This window comes from Myotis yumanensis, unplaced genomic scaffold, assembly GCF_028538775.1.
Source record: "Myotis yumanensis isolate MYYU_CA2020_CCGP unplaced genomic scaffold, mMyoYum1.0.hap1 SCAF_10, whole genome shotgun sequence".
NCBI classification, from domain to species: Eukaryota; Metazoa; Chordata; class Mammalia; order Chiroptera; family Vespertilionidae; genus Myotis; species Myotis yumanensis.
Window position 1 is genome coordinate 2,350,374 of NW_027223761.1, and position 20,135 is coordinate 2,370,508.

Genomic DNA, 20,135 nt, shown 5'->3' on the forward strand with positions numbered 1-20,135 from the left:
CAGAGGAGAGAGAGCCCGGCTGCCAGCCCCGGGAGATGGCGGCCGCCTGCCCGGTGCTGGGCTCAGGGCTGGAGGTGGCCCGGTGGGGTCCCCACGCCCCGGGTGGGTGTCACCTAAGGGGCGTATGTCTCAAGCACCTCCTGTTGGGAGCTGGGAGCCTGGCAGGTCAGCACAGAGGGCTGGGAAGCCTCCTTCTCCCCTTTCTCCCCCCCCTCCCCGCCCCCGCGCGCGAGGCCCGAGCCTCACCAGGTGGTGTGCAGGAGGAAGAGGAAGATGGCCGGCAGCACGAGGTCGTCGCTGCCCACAGACCAGCGCCGCCGGAACACCACGATCCCGGGCATGGCTGGCGGCTCTGCGGAGGCTCAGCAGGCCTGGCGCTCACCTCCTGAAAGAGAGCAGAGGGCCCTGTGGCTGCCCGGCCCCCATGGCACCCAGGGACACAGGCACCCAGGGACACAGGCACCCAGGGCCACCCGGCACCCAGGCCCACCCGGCACCCAGGGCCACCCGGCACCCAGGCCCACCCGGCACCCAGGCCCACCCGGCACCCAGGGCCACAGGCATCCAGGCCCACCCGGCACCCAGGGCCACAGGCACCCAGGGCCACCCGGCACCCAGGGCCACCCGGCACCCAGGGCCACAGGCACCCAGGCCCACCCGGCATCCAGGCCCACCCGGCATCCAGGGCCACAGGCACCCAGGGCCACCCAGCGCCCAGGGCCACCCAGCATCCAGGTCCACCCAGCACCCAGGGCCACCCGGCACCCAGGGCCACCCGGCGCCCAGGGCCACCCGGCGCCCAGGGCCACCCAGCACCCAGGACCACAGGCACCCAGGGCCACCCGGCGCCCAGGGCCACCCGGCACCCAGGACCACCTGGCGCCCAGGTCCACCCGGCACTCAGGGCCACCACACGCTGTGCCCAGCGACAGGGCCACCACACCAGGTGTGCCCAGCGACACAGGCCTCTCTTCCACTCCCCCCCCCCCCCCCCGCCCCCGCAAGTCCAGAGGCTTCCAGGCCCCGGAGGTGCTGACCCCGCTCTGGGCAGGACCCACCTCTGCCCCGTCCACCCCCAGAGCCGGCAGAAAGGCCCTCCGCAGCCAAAGGGGCTTCCTCTACTCCTGAGGGCCCTCCAGCCCCAGAGACTGGCACTTGCCCGTTGGGATCAGCTCTGCCCTGGGGTGACCCCAACAGTAACTGCTCAGCCCCATGCAAGGCCTGGGCTCACCCCACCTCCCCTGCAGGAGATCAGGGAGCTCCCCGCCCTGACCTGGTCCCGTGCCCGCGGTTCCGGGGTGGGGTGGGGGCTCCCCAGGTCAGCAGGAGCCTGTCCCCCAGCATGAGACGGGCAGGGCAGGTAGAAGGCTGAAGGCCTCGGGGCAGGTGGCAAGCATGGAGGTGGGAGGGCCCAGCACATAGTAGGTGCTCAGTAAACGTATGTTGGATTAGGTTCAGTTTCTTGCTTTGCCGGAGCCCTGGGAGCATGCTCCGTGCCTTGGTTTTGCACCCACCGGGAAGAACTGCCAACCTCAGCTACCCCTCTTGGTAGGGAAGGACATGGTTGAGATTCAGGGTCAAGAGCACACCTGAGGCACCCGGCGCCTCTGCGGGAGGGGCAGCGGGTGAGCCCTGCAGGGTGACCCACCCTCCCGTGCCCACCCTGAGCCCAGCAGCCTCTACTGCTCGGTCCTCACTCTGAAGTTAGAGTTCAAATCAGCCGAGGGAAGCGCAGGAGGAGCACCCAGCAATCCGGGCCCCATCCCTAGGGCCAGGGAACCAGGGTGGGGGAGCAGCTGGGAGGCTCCCATGGGGGCTGGTCCAGGGGCTCTGAAGAGGGACTCCAGGGGGGGCCTGCGTCCAAATGTGCAGGGCCACCCCCGCTGCAGAGGGCCGGTGCTCCGCTGGCGGGCGGACAGCTGCCCCGGCCGGCAGAGGCTTACATGGCACCGGATCCTCTCCCCATGGCGGCTCCTGGGAAAACGAGTGTCCTCGGAGACCAGCATCACTCAGGAAGGAAGCGGGAAAGCCTCCCGCAGCGGACGGACACAGCCCTGGGGTGGGCCAGGGGGAGTGGGGCTGCCGCATGCCCGGCCCAGCAGGTCCCCATCTCCCTCCGGGTGCAGCCCTTCATTGAGTGGCTGCAGGCGGCTGCAGGCGAGCGAGCGGGCGGGCGGGCAGGCTGGCGGGCTCGCGGCTGGGGTCCTGCCTACTCCTCCCCCCACCCTCAGGAAGTGACATCATCCCACTCTCACAAGGAGGAGCCGGAGCACGGATTCTGGGAAGCAGGGAGAAGGATGGGGAGCACAGAGCCACGAGGTGGGGAGGCTGGGGGGGCCGGGGACTAGGGCTCCGGTGGTGTGTCTGTGACACGTGGCCGGCAGCACCGGCTTTGGTTAGAAAGGAGGGGACTGGAGGGGCTGGGACACCAGGGGTGGCAGCAAGGCCAGGGCCGGACACAGCTGCCCACAGCTGGGGTCCTGCCACCAGTTCTCCACAGCCCCTCCTGGTCTCCGGTGGAGTGTGGGGTGGGGCTCAGGGCCCCCCTCACTCGGAAGGAATGACGGAGGGCTGGGGCCAGCGGGAGCCGGTGCCTCCCAGCAGGCTCTGTAGCTCCGCCCCCTGCTCTAATCAGGACGGCCCTGGTGGAGGGAGGGGAGCACCAGCCCCCGGGGGGAGGGAGGACCCCTCCCCACCCCCTCCTGCCCCTGCTAGCAGCCCAGACTTCCTGTCCTGGGTGTGCCCCGGGGACCCTTCCCAATGGCCTCCCCCCCACCTCCACCTCGTGGAGTCTAGAAGGACGAACACTCCTTAAACTCACACGTGCCATCCTCGCATCCCCCTCGAACTCACACGCAGCCCCACGCGTGCACACGGCCACGGCCTCCCTGGCTCAGGTGGGAGAGGTAGGGCCGGCCTGGCTCCTGGCCCCGCGCAGGTGGCTGAAGGTCTGTGAAGGGCCCACCAAACCACGTGGGCCCCGTGGGTGCCCCGTGACAGACCTGGGCCACGCCCGGCCCCTCTGGCCCACACCTGGGCACGGCCACGCCTGCAGAATCCCGTGCACAGGCCTCCAGGCCTTGAACCCAGGCTCCGCCGCCCACGCGTGTGTCACTTACTGGTTGTGACTCAGCTTCCCCAGCTGTCGCTATCCCACCTGCTAAACGCTCTGTGAGGACCACACGGGAGCCGGTCCACCGAGGCCCTGGCCAAGCTGGCAAATGCCAGCGCCGGCCCCAGGGTCTCAGCGGGGGGAGGGGGAGGGGAAGGGGGAGGCGGAGGGAGAGAGCGAAACCCTGCTGGGCAGCTGCCCCTCCCCTGCCTGGGCCAGCGACTCTCCAGCTGGTCACCCACAGGCCGTGGTCTGGGTGCGGGTGACGGGCCTGTTCGCTGCCGGGGGAGGCGGGGACGAGGCCAGTCCCTGCAGATCCGTGCGTCTTGGGGCTGCTATTTTTAAGGGCCTGAAAGGCGTCCTTTCTCTGGATACCCCTGCGCTTCACAATGCGGGTCTGTTCCCCGTGGGGATGTGATTTCATCTGGAGGAAATGTCTGGGGGGCGGGGAAGGGGGGGACAGAGGCCGCTTCCTGGTCTGGGGCCGCCGCGCATTATCTGGCTCTCCTTGCCCGCCCGCCCGCCCGGGGCACAGGGTCGCTGCCCTCCAACAACCTCCGCGGGCGGCGGGCACTCAGCCTCCCTCTCCTAACCCCAGGCCAGTGGCACTTCCAGGGCAGGCATGGCGCCCGCTCCGTGCCCCTGGCTGAGCCCCCAGCCCAGGCAAGTCTGAGTGGGAGGCCTGGAGTGGCCCCATCCACAAAGGCCCATCTCTGATGGGGACTCAGGCCCCGGGGTTAAGTGTGAGCCCTCTGGGAGTTCCTCTTCCTGCAAATGCAAAATCTTCTTAAAATGCACATGAGCTTCCCCTACTTTACAAACCGCCGCCCCGTGGCCTGCAGGGGCGAGTCCAAGCCCCAGGCCCTGGCTAAGCGCTGCCGTCACCCGCTGGCAGGCTGTGCAATGCCAGGCAGATGCCTTGCCCTCTCTGAGTCCTTGAGCTGGGAAATACCCCCAACCAGTAGGGACAGACCCCAGCACAGGCCCTGCCCTCAGCCAGCGGGTTCCTGGCTGGGGCGGTGCTCCAGCCCCTCTCACACGGCCGCCCCCCCACTTTCCGGGCTGCCCCCCCAGCTTGCTGCTCCCTACACTCACCTCTTCGGAGGGTTCTGTGCTTTGTTTACCCCAGTTCCCCTGCCAGGGAAAACCCAACGCGTCTTTCTAGACGCACCAAGGGTCAGCTCCACTTCGAAACCCTCCCTGACAGCCCCCAGGCTGAACAGGCTGCCCCCTAGGGGGTCCCAGGACCCCTCACTCCAGTGCAGCCCTGGACTCACTGTCTTACAGGAAACTCGCCCATTCTTGCTGCCCATCCCTGGCCCAGCTCGGCCGAGAGCCCCTGGGGCCAGGGCCTTGCGCGTCCTTCATCCTCACACCTGCTCTCGGGCCCTTCAGCGCAGCCTCCCTCCGCTGCCCCGCACCCCCTCCTCGCCCCCACGCACCCCAAGGCCCCCTGAGGCACTCCCTTCCTGGCATAAGGGTCCCCCTCAGCTCACACTCTTGGCTAAGGGCCGCCGTCACCCGCTGGCAGGCTGTGCAATGCCACTCAACGGGCCTCTAGTAAATAAATAAATACATAAATAAACACAGACCGCATCTGAGTCCCGGCTCTCCACGCACCGGCCGCGTGGCCGCCGACACATCCCGTAACCTCCGTGCCTCGGGCCTTGTTACCAAATGGGGCTAAGACAGCCTGTGCCACGCGGGCAGCGCTCAGCAACGCCGGCTTGTCCAGGGGCTGCTATTGGAGACCGAGGGGACCCAGGCCCAGAGGCTCCGGCCGCTCCCTCCCAGGGGCAGGGGGCTGAGCAGGCGGCACAGGGATGCCACCCCGAACGCAGGAACGCCAGCCACCCCCTCGTACGTGAGGAAACCGAAGCCCAGAAAGGCCCAGCGGCCCGGCTCTCCCTGCTGAGAGTCCCCGAGGCCCCGCCTTCCTCCCCCGCACGCCCACTCCACTCCCGAGAGACACACCATGAACAGTGTCACCCCAGGGAGCCTGCGCTGGGATCCGCTCTCTCGCGCTCTCGAAGACGCATGGCTCTCGGGGCCGGGCCGGCAGCATCCACGCGCTCCCTCGCTGGCGATCAATCTGCAAGAAGGCAGCGCATTGGGCGGTCTCAGCCACCTGCGCGGCTCCTGCTCCCGGCAGGCCGCTCCCCACCCTGATCGCTCTGCGGCCCAGCCTCCAGGCCCCAGTCCACCTTCGGGGGTGGGGGGGTGGGGGGCCCGGCCCCTGCCCGCTGAGGCCGGTGACCCGGCCGGGTCTAGCCACGCCCTAGAGCTGCCCGTCCCCGACCAAGAGCCGCGTCCCCAGGCCAGAGAGTGGCTGCCCGTCCTGGCCTCAGTTTCCTCTTCTGAGGGAGGAGGCGCTGGGACTGGCTTGTCCTACTGTCAGTTAACAAATGTGAGTGTTTGTGTCCACAGCAAACGCTGTGTGCGCCTTGTGAGACCACAAACCATGAGAAGGCAGAGCGTAAATCTAAAAACCAGTACATCTCAGGACAGAAACTAAGCAATTAAGGTAGAAGATTGGGGAGATCCACTGGAACCCATTACACACGGGCCGGACAGAAAGGCCCCGTAACTGCACCTAAAACTCTCATCAGACTCCGGGCTTCCTGGCAGCCAAAGGGAAAAGGGAAACTGGGCGGTCTGCAGGGCTCTTTCAGCTCTTGGACGGGGTGGGGGTCGGGGGGTGGGGGGGGGGCCCAGGCCTCCACCCCCGGGATGAATGCGATTCCACAGACAGGGCTTTGAAAGCCAAAGGTGCTCCCCAAACGGTGACAGGGGCAGGCCCTGCTGCCTGCCGGGCCCCCTCAACCTGTCTCATTCCGAGTGTTTCTGTGCCGGGTGCTGGAGCACATCTAGTCTGGGGGGGCATCTGACGGAGGGGGGATTGACCGCAGTGAGCTGGGCCCCGGGCAGCTTGCTGGGCAAGTGGCGGCCCCAACAGGCCCGCTTGCCCACACGGGTGGGCAGATGGCGCCTCTCTCTTCAGCAGCGTCCCGGGCACCGGTCTCGCTGGGGTCGGACCCCTGTCTTCCGCTTCTTAGCCGCAGGGCTGGCGACCTCTCTCCGAGGGAGGGGCTCACACGCCGGGGGCCCCAGGGTGACGGGGGTGGGGACAGCTCAGCCCACCTGTAAGTTGGGGACCCTGTCCTTGTGCCACCTGTGCGTGCATTGGTCAGTTACCCACCATGCCCTGGGCCGCGGCTAAGCCCTTCCCAGACATAACTCACGCCATCCCTGTAACCACTCGTGGCTGGCACTGCTCGCACCCTATTTCACAGACGGGGTGCAGGGGCCGCCCCGGTCACACAGCCTGGCCGGCCGGAGCCTGTGTCTGAGCCACTGCACGCGGCCTCTGGGGAGCAGGTGCAGCTGAGTGCCGGCTTCTGAGCCCTGGCCCCATCTGCAAGCATCCCCCGTGGGGTGAGGAGGCAGGGCCTCGGGGAGAGTGTGGGGGAGTGTGGGTGCCTGCGCCATTCTGCCCATGAGGGAACTGACCCCAGGGGACGTCCACGGTGTGACTCAGGGTGACGGGCTGTGGAGCCGGGAGAGAGCGCCGAGTGAAACTCTCCAAGGGATATTACGCCGGCCTCACGGAGGAAGGAACTGAGGCTCAGACGGGCACAACATCTGCCCGGAGATCCCGTGGCCAAGGCTAGGCAGAGCCGCCGTGAGGCCGTGAGGCCGGCTACATGCCCACATGTGCGAACCAGGCCCACCCGTCCCTCCTCCCCGGTCGCCCTTCCCCTCCCGGGCCCGCGCCCCACTCAGAGGCTGGGCTCGAAAAGTCACAGGAAGGGAGAGGGCTGCGAGGGAGGCGGCAGAGAGAGAGCGGGCGTGGGCCGGGGCCACATGTGCCACCAGCCTGTGCCCGGGCGCGTGCAGCCCAAGTTAGGGGCCGAAAGCTGTTGCTTTTCTCGCATCAGCTGTGCCGCAGCAGAAGGCAGAGCCGAGCCTGCCCGCGGCCGGGGCCGGATTTCAGCTACAGATGGGTCCTCACGTACCCTGGCCGCGGACTGCAGCCGTGTGCCGGGTGTGGCCGGGCAGGAGGGGACGCCACGGCCACGTGCTCCCCGCTGCCCCCTGGGGTCTTGGACTCACAAGCAGCTTCCCCACAACCCCCACCAGGATGGCCTGGAAGCCCGGGGAGGCCCCTCCTGCGTCCCTCACGACAACCCTGTTGGGGGTATGGCTGTGCCCATATCACAGACGGGAAAACTGAGGCTCCAAGAGGCCAAATAACCGAGTGAGTGAGGGCCAAGTCAGGCTCCGAAGCCAGGTCTCTCCACAAAAGAGCAACCCGGGGGCCGGGCACCAAGTCCCGTGGAGAGGACGAAAGGGAGCAGCCCCCACCCATGGGGCCATGCCTGCGGCCACGCTGGGCGAAGCACAGAAACAGCTCCAGCAATTAATCTGTCACCTGCTTACTTTGTAAAAAATTCTTACATAGCGTTACTACATACCAGGCACGGTAGCAAGCAGCTCATGAATATCACCTTCTTTAATCTTTCCAACAACCCTGCGTGGTAAGTGCTACTCTTTTTACTGATGGGAAAACCGAGGCCGAGAAGTGACGTGACCAGCCCAAGGTCACTCAGCGAGCAGCAGAGCCAGGCCGTGGGACTCCTGGGCCCCTCATCCACCGACCACTTCTCGCGAGGCTCCAGCTTCGAGTCTCACGCGAAGTATCTTCTGCTCGTCCACAACGAGGAGAATTCGCCACCTGCCACTGGCCCTGCCACGGCCACCGGCCACCTCCCCAGGAATCACTCGGGGCCTTTTGTTCCCTGCCGCGTGTTCCAGGAGGGCGGCTGGCTGCCGGGAATGAGGAGGAAGGGCCGAGGGCGGGCGGCGGGACCTGCCCTGGCAGCCAGGCTGGGCCCTCCCGTGCCCCAGAGCCCCCGTCCGGGGGGTGCTGCCGGGCCCGCTCAGTGGGGCTGGCACGGACCTGTTTCCGAGAGCAGAAAGGGTTCCCTGGTCCTGCCAGGCCAGGCTTGGCTTCTGAATTCCCCTTGGAGGCTATTTTCCTGAACTAGGAAGGGGGCTTGTCCCACACTCACGCTATAGTGGAGGGCGGAGGTGCCCGGCGCAGCGCAGAGGGCACTGCTCGGCCGCCTGAGTCTCAAGCCCCAGGCCATCCCGTCCTGCCTGGCGTGGGGAGGGCACGGGCAGGAGCAGGCAGGCAGCCATTCCGAGTTTGCTTCTCTTCAGCCTGAGTCCTCCCTGTGCCGCCCGTGGTCTTCTCCTGCCCCCCTCGTGCCCTGACACGCCCGGACCCCCATCTCCCCGGGAACCCTTCCTTTTTTGCATTCTCAGGCCTGGAAGTGGTGGCCGCCCAAGGCACTCACTGCTGCCTTTCCCCGGCCCTGGGTTCGAACCTTGGTCCCTGACTTCCAGTTGTCTGTGACCTTCCCTTCTCGGAGCCTCAGTTTCCTCATCTGCAAAATGGGATAATGAAGGCACCCACTTCACAGGGAGTCGTGAGAAGTAAATGAAACGATGCGCAGCGAACACTCAGCTCGTAGAAAGGTATTAGTGGCATCACCGTTATTTATTAACCTGGGTCTCTCCTGGGTGAGGGGGCCGCACGGAGCCCCTGCCCGGAGGTGTGGCAGCGGCACTAACTAATCTCTGTGATCTGGTCAACGCTCCCCGACAGAAAGGCCCCGCTGTCTGTCTCTAGTGACCAGGCTGACCCACGCCTGCCTTCACCCTGGCCTCACCCTGGCCTCACCCTGGCCAACCTGCACATCGCCCTGACCTAGCTTCTCAGGCAGGGATGGCGTCATCTCCTAGGAGCCCCCTGGCCGGCTGAGCCCACCCTGCCTGCCTCTTTAATCCACTTGACCAGTGAGATGGGAAACACCCGCCACAGGTCAGCCCAGACCGCGGAGCTCGGGCCCGAGGCCACGCCGGTGCGCCTGCCAGCACGGCCCGCATCGGTCTGCGTCTCTGAGTTTCGGGGTGTCCATGCGGGCCCCTTCCCGGCCCAACCGCTGCATGCTCCGAGGGGCAGAGGCCCACTGCGTGTGCCCATCTGTCTAGTGCAGCATCTTCTGCCCCCACCGCCAGCTTCCCCAGGGCCTCCGCGGTCCTGCCGGCACCTGCGGGGAGGCCCCCCCCCCGTCCCCCAGCAGGCAGTGCACCCGCAGCTGCCCCAGAGGAGACTCCCTGTCTGGGCGCTGGCAACACCTCCTGGAGGAACTGCACCTTCCACTCCATTAGGGCCCTAACGAGGCCGTTAATGAGGCTGCTACGTGGGCACAGCCGGCCTGGCGCCTCCCGTGGGGAAGCCCCGCCCCCACGCCCAGCGTACCCCGTGCCATCAGGGTCTTGTCCCGTTGCACCTCCCGGGATGCTGGCTGGGCCTCGGGGTCTGGCTGCATGTGCCGCGGCTCCGTGGAGGGCCGCCTGGCCGGGCAGCACGGCCATCTAGGGCACAGGCCCGCCACCCGGGCGATCGGGTTTCCCCGACCATCCCCTGGGCGTCGCAGAAGCCGGGAGGGATCGAGTGACTTGGTAACAGGAGCTCCTTCCCAGGGGGGGAGGTCTGCCGTTCCGTGTGTGACAGGAAGGGCGGACATCCTCTGTCCCCACGGACATGGGTGGAGGTGGGCGTGCGGGCCCGGCCCCGCCCTTGGGGGCCACCCTGGCCTGTGCTCCTCCAAGCGGGTTCCTGGGAACCCTGGGGCCCCCCAGGGGAGGGGTGACGGCCAGAGCCGCTGTCACCTGTGGCACTCATTGGCGGTCCCTGCGACATCGCGTTTAACTAAACAGTCTCCATACGTCACCATGTTCGAGAGGCGCTGGGCAGGCTGAGCTCTCAGGTCCATTCTGGCCCGGCGCCGAGAGCTGCACCTGCTGTTTTAGTTCAGGGTGGCTGAGGAGAGCCCACGTACACGTGTCTCCGGGCCCGAGTCAGAAGGCAAAGGGGTCACGGGAAACAGAGTCAGGAGCTTGGGGACGGGCAGCCAGCGGCTGCCTCTGTCCCTCGGACCGCCCCGTGCCTCCCACCCCCAAACAGGACCAGCTGGGCCAAGCACAGCGACCGCAGGCTCCCCGGAGGCGGGCTCAGAGGCCTGTGCCTCTGTTCGGCAGACGGGACGAGACCGTCAGGGGACAGTGGAGAGGCCACTTCCGAGGCCGAACCGGCCACCGCGTCCCCGTCTCTGAACGGGACGGATGGTGAGGACGGCGCCTCCCGGCGGGGCTGCCCTGAGGACGCAGGGAGCTCCAAGTTGCAAAGTGCCGAGCGCAGGGCCCGCGCGGAGGGGGCTGGTAGCGCTGGTCACGCGGACACACGGTTTCCATTTGTAATTAAATAAACCCCCTCCTCGAGAGCCCGTTATGGCTCCTAAATGCTCCTTAAATAAGGTTTAAAGCTCTGACCGTTAGCTACAAAGCGCTCCACTCGCCCCTGCCCCTCTGGTCCCTGCAGCAGGCGAGCCCACTTCTGGCCTCCTTCCTGCTCACCAGCCAGGCACCCAGCAGTGTTCCTGTGTCCAGGGGCCCCTCCCACTTCAGGCCCCCCCCCTCCCCGAAGCTGGGGCCCCTCCCGCACGGCCTTAGGCTCCAGCCCACTCCGAGGTGCCCTCCTGTGCACCTGCCTCAGAGGCTCTGCTACATGGAGGCTCCACAGAGAAAGCCTTGGCCTCTCCTGCTTCCTTCCCGCCCAGGGGGGAGGGAGGGCCTGGAGGACCTGGGAACAGAGGCTTGAAAAGGTGGGCCCAGGAGGGGGGCCCAGGCCTCCGTGATGGGGGAAGCCCATCAGGCCCCCGGTGAACGCCATCCTCCGCCTGTTCAGGCCTCGGCAGGAGCGCGGGGCCCATCGGCGTCTGGTCGGTAAAGGCCGACCTTGGACTCGCGTTTGCCTGACGTCACCTTCCTTCCCAGAGGCTCACCCCCGGGGCTCGGGGCCAGCTCTGTCATGCTGCCACTTCTTCCCAGCCTGCTCCCTGGTGTGGAGAAGGTGGAGCCGAGGCCACAGGCCCCGCACAGTCCCGGGGGCCACGGGCTGGGACGCTGCCCTCCAGCCCCGAGTGGCACTCCAGGGAGGTAACAGGTTTTTGGCAGGACCTCCTCCCAGCCAGCCTGGGGCAGGTGCCCGCGGCCCCATTAAGCGCCTGCAGGCCTTCCGCTCACCCCTGCGGCTCCAGGGCATGAACCTCTCAGCAAGAGCAGACAGTGCCGCCGAGAGAGGGCACAGCCCGGGCGCCGAGTGCTAATGGGATGCCCACAGGGGCCGAGGAGACAGACAAGGTCCTGGCCAGACTGGCGAAGGCGGAGGCGCCTGCCAGGCAGAAGGTGGCACCTGGTCTCCTCCGGGGCCTGGCGAGGCCGCGTGACGGCACCTGCTCTCCCCGCAGGAGTGGGGTGAGGGCGCCGGTGAGAGCGGGGGTGGGGGGGGGGACCTGAGGGGCTGCCTACGCCGCGGCTCCTGCTGGCTGCTCCCCCCTCGCTGGCCACTGGCTGCTATAAATACCACGCCTGCGTCTGGAAGCTGCAGGAGGTGACCTAGAATTGTGGGCTCTGGGGCCCCCGGGCGCCCCTCCCTGCGGTGTCAGACGAAGCCTGCCTGACCGAGCACCCCCGCGCCCGCCAGCCCACCCCACCGGGCGGCCTTAGCCAGGGAGGCCCAGCACCGAGGCAGACACGCGGGTCCGACCCTGAGTCTCCTCGCGGACATGTCCACCAGCTCGGGCACGTGCTGGGACGCAGGGCCCCTGGCAGCCACAGCCGGGCGCCTGCAGAGGACGGTCGGCTGCCTCCTCCAGCTCCTGCAGCTCTACCCCAGGGAGGGGAAGCTCCAAGCCACTGCTCCTCCTCCCTCCCGCCTTCTCAGGCCTGTGGTCCCCGCTAGAGGCGACCTGGTTTCCAAAGGCCTCATCACCGACAGCCTCCCTGGGACGTACTCTACTTAGACAGGGGCCGGCGAGGGGCGGGCTGCCGAGTGAGCCCCCTCCTCCGAGACCCGGAAGGCCCTGGCCCCCAGGCCCCCAGGCCCCCAGGCTCGGGCTGGGCTGGCCAGGGAGGTGACCCTGGCCCGGCAGGGTGGGGACACCAGCCCTCACCTGTGGCCAGGGCTGGGGTGCAGGCTTCCGACTTAGGGCAGGGCCTGGGTCTGAGAGGAGAAACGCTGGACACAGCTGTGGGGGGGGGGGGGGGGGCGCAGGAAGGGGGAGCACCCGGCGGTGTGAGCACAGGTGAGGTCTAGTTAACCATCGTTCGCGCCCGCAGCCGCTCTCCAGCCATCAGCACATAAGCGCAGTGCCCGCTGCGCACCGGGGGTCCCGGCAATAAATGAAAGAGACGAGGCGGCCCTCACGGAGCCCAGAGGCCGAGAATAGAGGCTTCGAGCTCATCTTCACAGACAACAATGAGCAATTCTGTGATGTGTGCTCGGCAGGGGGTCCATTGGAGCCTGAGTGGGGCGGGGAGGGGAGCAGGCTCGGAGACCTGAAGGATAAGCGAGTAAAGAGCCACCTCGGCGGGAGGGCGTGGGAGGGCCCCGGAGGCCGGAGGCCGGAGCGAGGAGCAGAGCAGCCGGCGGGCAGAGAAGGGCCACGGTGGACAGGCTGGCGGGGCCTGAGAGTCCGGGGCCTGAGCTTCGCCCTGACAACTGGAAACTGCGGGCCAAGGCGGGCACCAGGGTGGAGAGAAGTGGGGGCCCAGGCTGAGACCGGCAGGCGATGGTGACAGGTGGGCAGGCAGCAAGGGAGAGGACACTGGCAAGGACACCACACCAGGGGCCCTGCGGCTGGACAGGCCGAGGGGCCGCGCTGGCATCCGCCCTGGCCCCCAGGCTCCTGGAGCACCCCCTGCAGGCAGGGCAGAAGGGACAGGCCCTGGCTCACCCCATCTTGGGGGGAGGGGCGCCGTGAGAACGTGCTCCCCGAGTTCCAGGTCAGCCCAGTCCTGCCCTCAGGTGTCCATCCGGCAGCCACCGTTCAGGGATGGTCCTTGGGCTCTGCTCCCACAGCCGAGGGGCCCCCCTAATGGGCTTGGGGTGGAGGCAGTTCCCCTGAACACAACTCCTTCGCTCTGACCGTGAATATGACCACACCCAGGGACCCGAGCCCGTCAGGGATGGCGGAGCTGACGCAAACCCACGCGGGAGGGGATGGAGCTGGGACCGAGGGGTCACCCTCCCCCCCGTTTCCGGTCATCCCACCGAGTGCTCTGCACTGACATCACCCCCCTGCGGCCAGCTGCCTCCTCGCCAACGCTGCCCGCCCACCACCTGCCTTCTTCCCTGCTGTGTCCCCAGGACCAGCAGGAGGTCAGGTGCCCACGGGGTCCCTGCTGTCTGAGGAGGAGCCATGTCTGAGCACAGCCTGGAGGCCGGGGTCCTGACTCCTGTCCTGGGCCCTTTCCCCACCTGCGTCCCACCCACACCCCACCCACACCCCATCCAAGCCCCATCCACACCCCATCCACGCCCCATCCATGCCCTATCCATGCCCCATCCACTCCCCATCCGCCCCATCCGCGCCCCACCCACACCCCACCCACACCCCACCCACACCCCATCCACGCCCCACCCACGCCCCATCCACACCCCACCCACACCCCATCCACACCCCATCCATGCCCCACCCACACCCCATCCACACCCCACCCACACCCCACCCACACCCCACCCACACCCCACCCACACCCCACCCACACCCCATCCAGGCCCCATCCGCACCCCATCCGTGCCCCATTCGTGCCCAGCTGCACTGCTCTCTTGCAGCACTGCCACCCATGCTGTGGGTGAGGCAGGGAGGAGGAGGGTGTCTCCACCTCACGGAGGGGAAACTGCGGCAGGAGGGGGTGTGGGGTGCTTTGCCTGGGGTGAGCAGCGGAGCCCGGACCCTGACCAGTTATCCCGGAGGTCCTGCTGCCTGAGGGGCTCCGCTTCACCCACAGCTGCTCCTCTTCCCCCTCCCCCGCCCCCCAGCCCACACCCCGGCTTCCCCGCATCGGTAGGAGGGTGACCTGTGTCCACCTCCCGAAGGTGCGCTGCTGCAGGGAGGGAGCCCCTCTCCGGGAGAGCACAGGGGGCCCTGCTCCCAGGTACAGCCCGGCCTCCAGCCTCTCCCCGTGCCAGGGCGTCCTGTGGGGCCACAGCCCAGCCTCCAGCCTCTCCCTGCGCCAGGGCGCCCTGTGGGGCCCACAGCCTCTCCCTATGCCAGGGCACAGCCCACAGCCCGGGCCCTGAGGGGCCTCGGCGAGGTTCAGCCAGGCTGTCAGTAAGAAGAAAAGGAAGGGCCGGGGAAGTGACTTCCCATCAGAGCCTCAGCGTCTTCACCCTAAGATACGGGTGTGGCCAGTGAGGTCCAGTTCCCTGGGGTTCACTCTCTATCCCCCCTGGACGCCCAGCGTGCAAGGTCTCCAGCCTCTGCCTTGGGTCACCATCCCACGAAGGCCCAGAGACACGGACGACACCGCCGCGGCCGCCCGGGAGGCGGATGGGCAGGACTTGGCCCGGTGTCTTAAGGGCACCGACTTGAACCACGTTCAAAACCCAACCCGTCACGGACGTGCCGTGACCTCGGGAGTCTGCGCCTCAGCTCCTCTCCGGACGGTGGAGGCGGGCCCAGCGGCTGCCTCCTGGGCTGCCGGGCGGGGCGCTTGGTCAGGGGCCTGTCTCCCAGGTCCTTCCTCCCATGACCCTGACGTGCTCTCTGCCAACTTCCTAGGAAAGCGGGGAGAGCAAACAAGACATGCGGGAGGCTCCTCGGGCGGAAAGCACTAGAAAAAGCCTCAGCAGTGAGATCACTTCCCTTGAGGACGGAGCCTGGGCTTCCACACTCCTGCCCCCGGGGCCTCGCCCAGATCCGCCAGCTTCCCTCCTCCTCCTCCCGCTCCCGCCTGCACAGCCAGGGGCCAGGAGAGCAGGTGGCACCCAGAGGCCTGCCACCCCCAGCTTCTTCCCACCAGGGGCCGCGGGCTGGGAAGGGCTGGCCAGCGAGGGGCTGGACTCTTGGCCACGGCCCGCTCCCTGGCAGCCCTGCCATCGCCCTCGGCACAGGCCTCCGCTCAGGGCCCGGAGGACGCATGAGATCACGTCTGGGAAGGACCAGAGCTCCTCAGAGAGCACAGGCGGAGGGAGCGCGGGGGACGATGATGAATCCACGTGCTCATCCGTCAGCGCCTCGGTTTACTGCGGGCAGACGGGGCGCGCGGGGGGCTCGGTGTCAGGGAACCCAGGTTTGTACCGGGCGTGGCCACTACTAGGTGTGGACGGGACACTGCCTCTCGGGGCCCCCATGCCGGTGAAAGGGTTTGGTAACACCTCAGTGACGCTGGTTAAAGGCGGCACGATCAGGAGCGTCGTCACCAGCAAAGCGGGACGCTGAGGCCACCAGCCCCACGGCGTCGCTGTGCGGAGTGACCGCTGGGTGCCCCTGGCTGCTGGGGACCGGAGGCCGAGCACAGGGCTGGCTCCCTGCTGCCCAGGCCTGCAGGCGCCGGCCCGCCCCAGCTCCGCATCCACCCCTGACCGGCGGCAGGACCGAGGCTCCGGGGCCCGGCGGCCACAGGGGCTCGAACCAGAGACCGTCCTCAGGAGACCAGCACTCCCTCCTCCCGCCTCCGTCCTGCTCCCGCGGAGGTGGTGGCGGGCCCTGGGCCCCACCTGGAGCCAGAGGTTGCCTCGCCAGCCCCCGCCGGCTCCCGGCTCCCGAGGGCCAGCATGGGAATGACCGGGCAGTCTCCTGCAGCGGCCCCAGGCCTGAGCGATGACAGGCTCCAGGCTGCCCTCTGTTCACAGAGCTCTGTGCCCCTGGAGGGCACGGCACCGCCTCTTGGCGACAGCCTGCTTGTCCCCGCAGCTTGTCTGACAACCACCAAGTGGAGGAGAGACCACGCCAGCGCAGTGAGCTCGCTAAAGACCATGGTGCAGAGCAGGGTGGACACCGGCGGCAGTGCCACGGCTCCTCGCCCTCCCAGCCCAGAGCCACTCAGAGATGCTAACTGACCACAGGGGGGCGCTGCGGTGGGGGGGGGGGCTGCGGTCCCTGCCCAGCCAACGCAGGCCTCTCCCTGAGCCTCCTGTCCAGCTGTGGGGGGGAGCAGGCTCCCTCTCCCCTGGACACCAGGTCCCCCCCCCCCCCCCCCCGCTCTGTTCACCTAATCAGCTCCCATCCGCCCTGAGGGCCAGGCCCGGGGCCTCTGGGAGCTGGCAGCACTTCCCTGGCCAGCGGGGAGCTCCGTGGACCAGGGAAAGGATGCTGGAGGCCACTCCGAGGAGGGCAGGCCGAGCGGCCAGGGGCCGGAGAAGAAATGGTCAAGTGCCCAGGGCTGATTCATCTGAAAGGGGGTGGCGGGAGGGGCAGGCAGGACTGGTGGACAGGCAAGTCCTCCTGGCTGGGAGGGGCGGGCCCCGGACCGATCCAGGAAAGAAAGCAGCAGATGAGCCGGGGCTGGGGCCGTGTGCGCCTCTGCCGCTGCACACAAGCGTCCCATTGATGCCGCCCCTCACCCCCACGCCCCGGGGCCAGTGCTCAACACAGGCTCTGGGGACTCCATGCTCCTGCCGGCCATCCAGCTGCCGCTGCCACTGCCGCTCTGGCATGCCAGGCACGCCAGGCCCGGCGCTGCAGTCACATGGCCTGCGTGGGCGAAGCCCGGCACTGCTGGGGCAGCTCGGGGGACCACAGGGTGTGGCACTTACGGGCAGCCCGGCCCTCCTCCGTACAAGCTGGAAGCCCCAAAGCAGGGGACCACCTGCCTGCCACCCTGGCCCAGCCCCACCCAGCTCCCTGGAGGGCAAGTCCCTGGGCAAACAAGGAGCCAGGCTCAGGCGGCAGAGCTGAGAAAAGCAAACACCGGGCCTCGCTCTGCTGGGCCGCTGCCCGGCAGGACAGCACTCGGCTGCTGGGTGGCCTTTCCGGCAGCTGTCACGGCCCCCCCGAGGGGGGGGGGGGATGACTTGGCCTTCCCCACTCCCTCCTCCCTCAGGGAGGAGCCTGAGAGTGAGCGGAAGGTTGGGGGGGGGGGGGGCAGCAATGGGAGAACAGGCGGGGCCTAAGTCCTCAGGGCGCCAGGCTTCCAGGCTTGGGGGCCGCCCCCACCCCTGCACTGAGCTTCTCTGGGGACAGGGTATGTGCCCCTGCCGGAGGCTGCTGGGAGGGTCAGGCCAACCTGGGCCTGGCGCCTCTGCTTGGCCACATCCTGGCTGGCGACTCTGAACAAGTCTAGGGACGCTGGGGCCAGGGATGCCCACGTGGACGGCCCTGGCGGAGGTTAAGTGGGACGGCCCGTGTGGGAACACAGCGCGGAGTTGGGCACCGGTGACGGTCTCCATACATGGATGCTCTGTCCAGTGTCACACAGATGTGGGATGGAGCCGGGGCGGGCCACAGCACAGGGCAGCCCTGTGGAAGCCGGCACCACACCCTGCGGGGGCATGCTCACTCAGCCGCTCTGTGCTCCCCTGGTCCCTGCCCCCAGGGGAGACTTCTGAGCTGCAGCTGCACCAGCAGAGGCTGCTCCACCAGCAAGAGCTACTCCACCACCAGCAGCTACTCCAGCTGCCCCCAAACCCAAGGCAGCCATGAGCCAGTCCTAGAATTCCCTCCAGCTGAGCAAGGCCTGCGCCCCATGGGCCCCATACAGGGCTTCTGTGTCAGGCTGACCCCGCCCCTCATGCGGCCAGCGGAGCGGTGTCTCTTCCTCGAAGACCCCGCCCTGTGGTGGGACCAGCTGATGAGGCAGCGTGGCCTCCAGCTGCTCCCCTTCACGCCACAGTCGAGTGCTCTGCTTCATGCCTCAGTGCCTTTCCATGGGCGGTCTCTGCACAGAAAGCCTTTCGAACGCTTGCTCTCTGGGGAACTCCTCAGCCTCCAAAAGCTGCCAACCCTCCGTTCCTGCCCCAGGAGCCCTGGCTCCCCGCTCGCCTGGGAGCCCCCCCGAGGGCAGGGCAGCACCCCTGCCCGTGTCGTTGGAAGCCTGCACAGTGCCCGGTGCCTCGCAGCTGCTCAAGAAATGTCACTCAGGCCCGGGGACCGGCTCCCTTGTTCTTCTGAGATCACGAGGCTGGCCCGTCCGGCCAAAGAGACTCACGTGGGAACCGGGCAGGATGGAGCTGCCCTGACGAGGCAGGTGGGGCTCGAGGTCCTCTCTCCTTTGCACGCTGCCCACGGCGTGAGCACCCAGCCTCACCAGTCGCGCCGGGGCTGGCCCACGGCCTCCCCATCACCAAAGGCAGATCCACAGTTACCAGGAGGGCGGGCACAGGGAAGTGCCACCGGAACTGCGGGGAGAAAGGGCGTTGCGCTGCCATCTGCCGCGAGCAAGATGTTTGCAGAACACGCGCTCCTCAGTGCTGAGGTCTCCCAGCCAACGCGCGGAGGGCGGGCCGCCCCTCCGCAGATGGGAGCCGGCGGCTCAGCCAAGCCGGGGAGGTGCCGGGGCCCCTCCTGCCCACCCAGACCCCGTGCTCCGCTTCCCAAGCAGACCTGGGGCCAGGATGCCAGCCTAGGCCATGAGCCTCATCGCCTCTTCCACGAGGCCCCCCACAGGCTCTGAGGAGCCGACTCCACATAATGATGACAATGACACATAAGGATAATAAAGGTCACTCACCACCTGCCAGGGGCCCTGTACCAGGAACCCCAGCCACGGCCTCCCCCTCATCGCCCAGGGAGGAGCGGGGAGAAAGCAGGCTGCAGGAGGGGACGCCGCCCTGCCCCTGCCTGCACAGGCGCTGGCCACCGGGGCCCATCAGGAGAAAGTGCTGCCCCGCCCCCGCCCCCCCCCCCCCCCCGTCCCGCCCTCTAGAGCTGGGGGGTTCGTAAACCACAGAACACCCGGGTGGGAAGGGACCTTCTGGCCACGGAGTCACACATGCTCACTTTAGGACGGAAGGCGAAAGCCAAGGATGCAGACACCTGGCCCAGCCACAGCGGCTCCCGCGGGGCTGTCCTCTGTCCCTTAGGGACCGTCCTGCCTGGAGGACTGCGGCGCGGGGGCCCTGCCAGGAGGGCGACTCCCGCCCCCATGCCGCCTGTTCAAGCTGCCACTCAGGACCAGCGGTCAGCCTCAGCGCTCCTGACCGCAGCAGTGGGCCCGCTGAGAGCCGGAGGGCGCGGGTCTGCCCTGTTGGCTGGGCCCCCAGTCCCGTCGCTCAGAGGCGGGGCCCACGGCCGCATTCCAGCCCCAGCTGCCCTGCCCTGCCCTGCCCTGCGCGGGTTCCTGGAGGGACCAGTGTGGCCAGTGGGGCCGACATGCTTGCGGGGGGCCAGGCAGCCTCCTCATCAGAGACCCGAGCTGCCCCGGGGCCCCTGCCAACAGAAACTGCTGAGTCTCGCCAGGCCAGGAGGGTGGGGAGGGCTGAGAAGTCAGCCTGCAGAGACCCAACCATGTCAGGGCCCTGGTGTCACCCGGGGGGCTGTGGCCCCGGCTGTTTCTGCCTGGAGAGGTCAGGGTGACTCTCCCTCCCACCGGCAACAGGAAGGCAGGGGCTCGGGCGACCACCCAGAACCGTACACCCCACCGCTCCCCAACTCAGGGCGCCCACACAGCTCTGCCGCCGCCTCCGCAGGCCTGCCTGCAGCCCGCATCCACAGTTCTGTCTGCTCGTCCTCCCCCAGCCCACTCCACATCCACACCCCCACCCTGCTGCCGGCTCACGGCGCCCAAACTGCACAGGCGGGTGTGAATCCTCCAGAGAAGAGCCCACAGTTGTCCCTTTCCCCAGGGGTCCTGGGCCCCACTCCCTGCTCGCAGCCCCCCACAGCGGGGCCCTGTCTGTGGACCCGGGGATCAATGGCTTCTCTGTTCTCTGGAGGGAAAGCACTTCACCCTGGGCGCGGGGGGGGGGGCTCCTCCGGGGAAACAGGGAGCAGCCCTTGGTGCTCAGGCCCCGTGTTAAAGGTCTCCCGGGGGGGGGGGGGGGTGCGGTGGGGGGAGGCAGCAGGGGTCGGGAGGCTAAAAGCTCTGGGGGCCCTGCTCCCAGCCAGCCTGGGCTCCTCAGCCCCCTCCCAGCCTCTGGGCCTCCCTCCCTGGGAGTCCTGTCGCCACC

At 68.0% G+C, this 20,135-nt stretch overlaps 1 protein-coding gene across 1 annotated transcript in view; it reads right to left on the reverse strand.

Annotated features, from left to right (window-relative positions):
* The window catches only part of DAGLA (diacylglycerol lipase alpha), a 56,212-nt gene that overhangs the window by 20,644 nt on the left and 15,433 nt on the right, over nucleotides 1–20,135 (reverse strand). Inside the window, 1 exon segment of the mRNA XM_070427211.1 lies at nucleotides 247–385. Coding sequence (XP_070283312.1) covers nucleotides 247–341 — 95 coding nt within the window. The 5' untranslated portion in view covers nucleotides 342–385.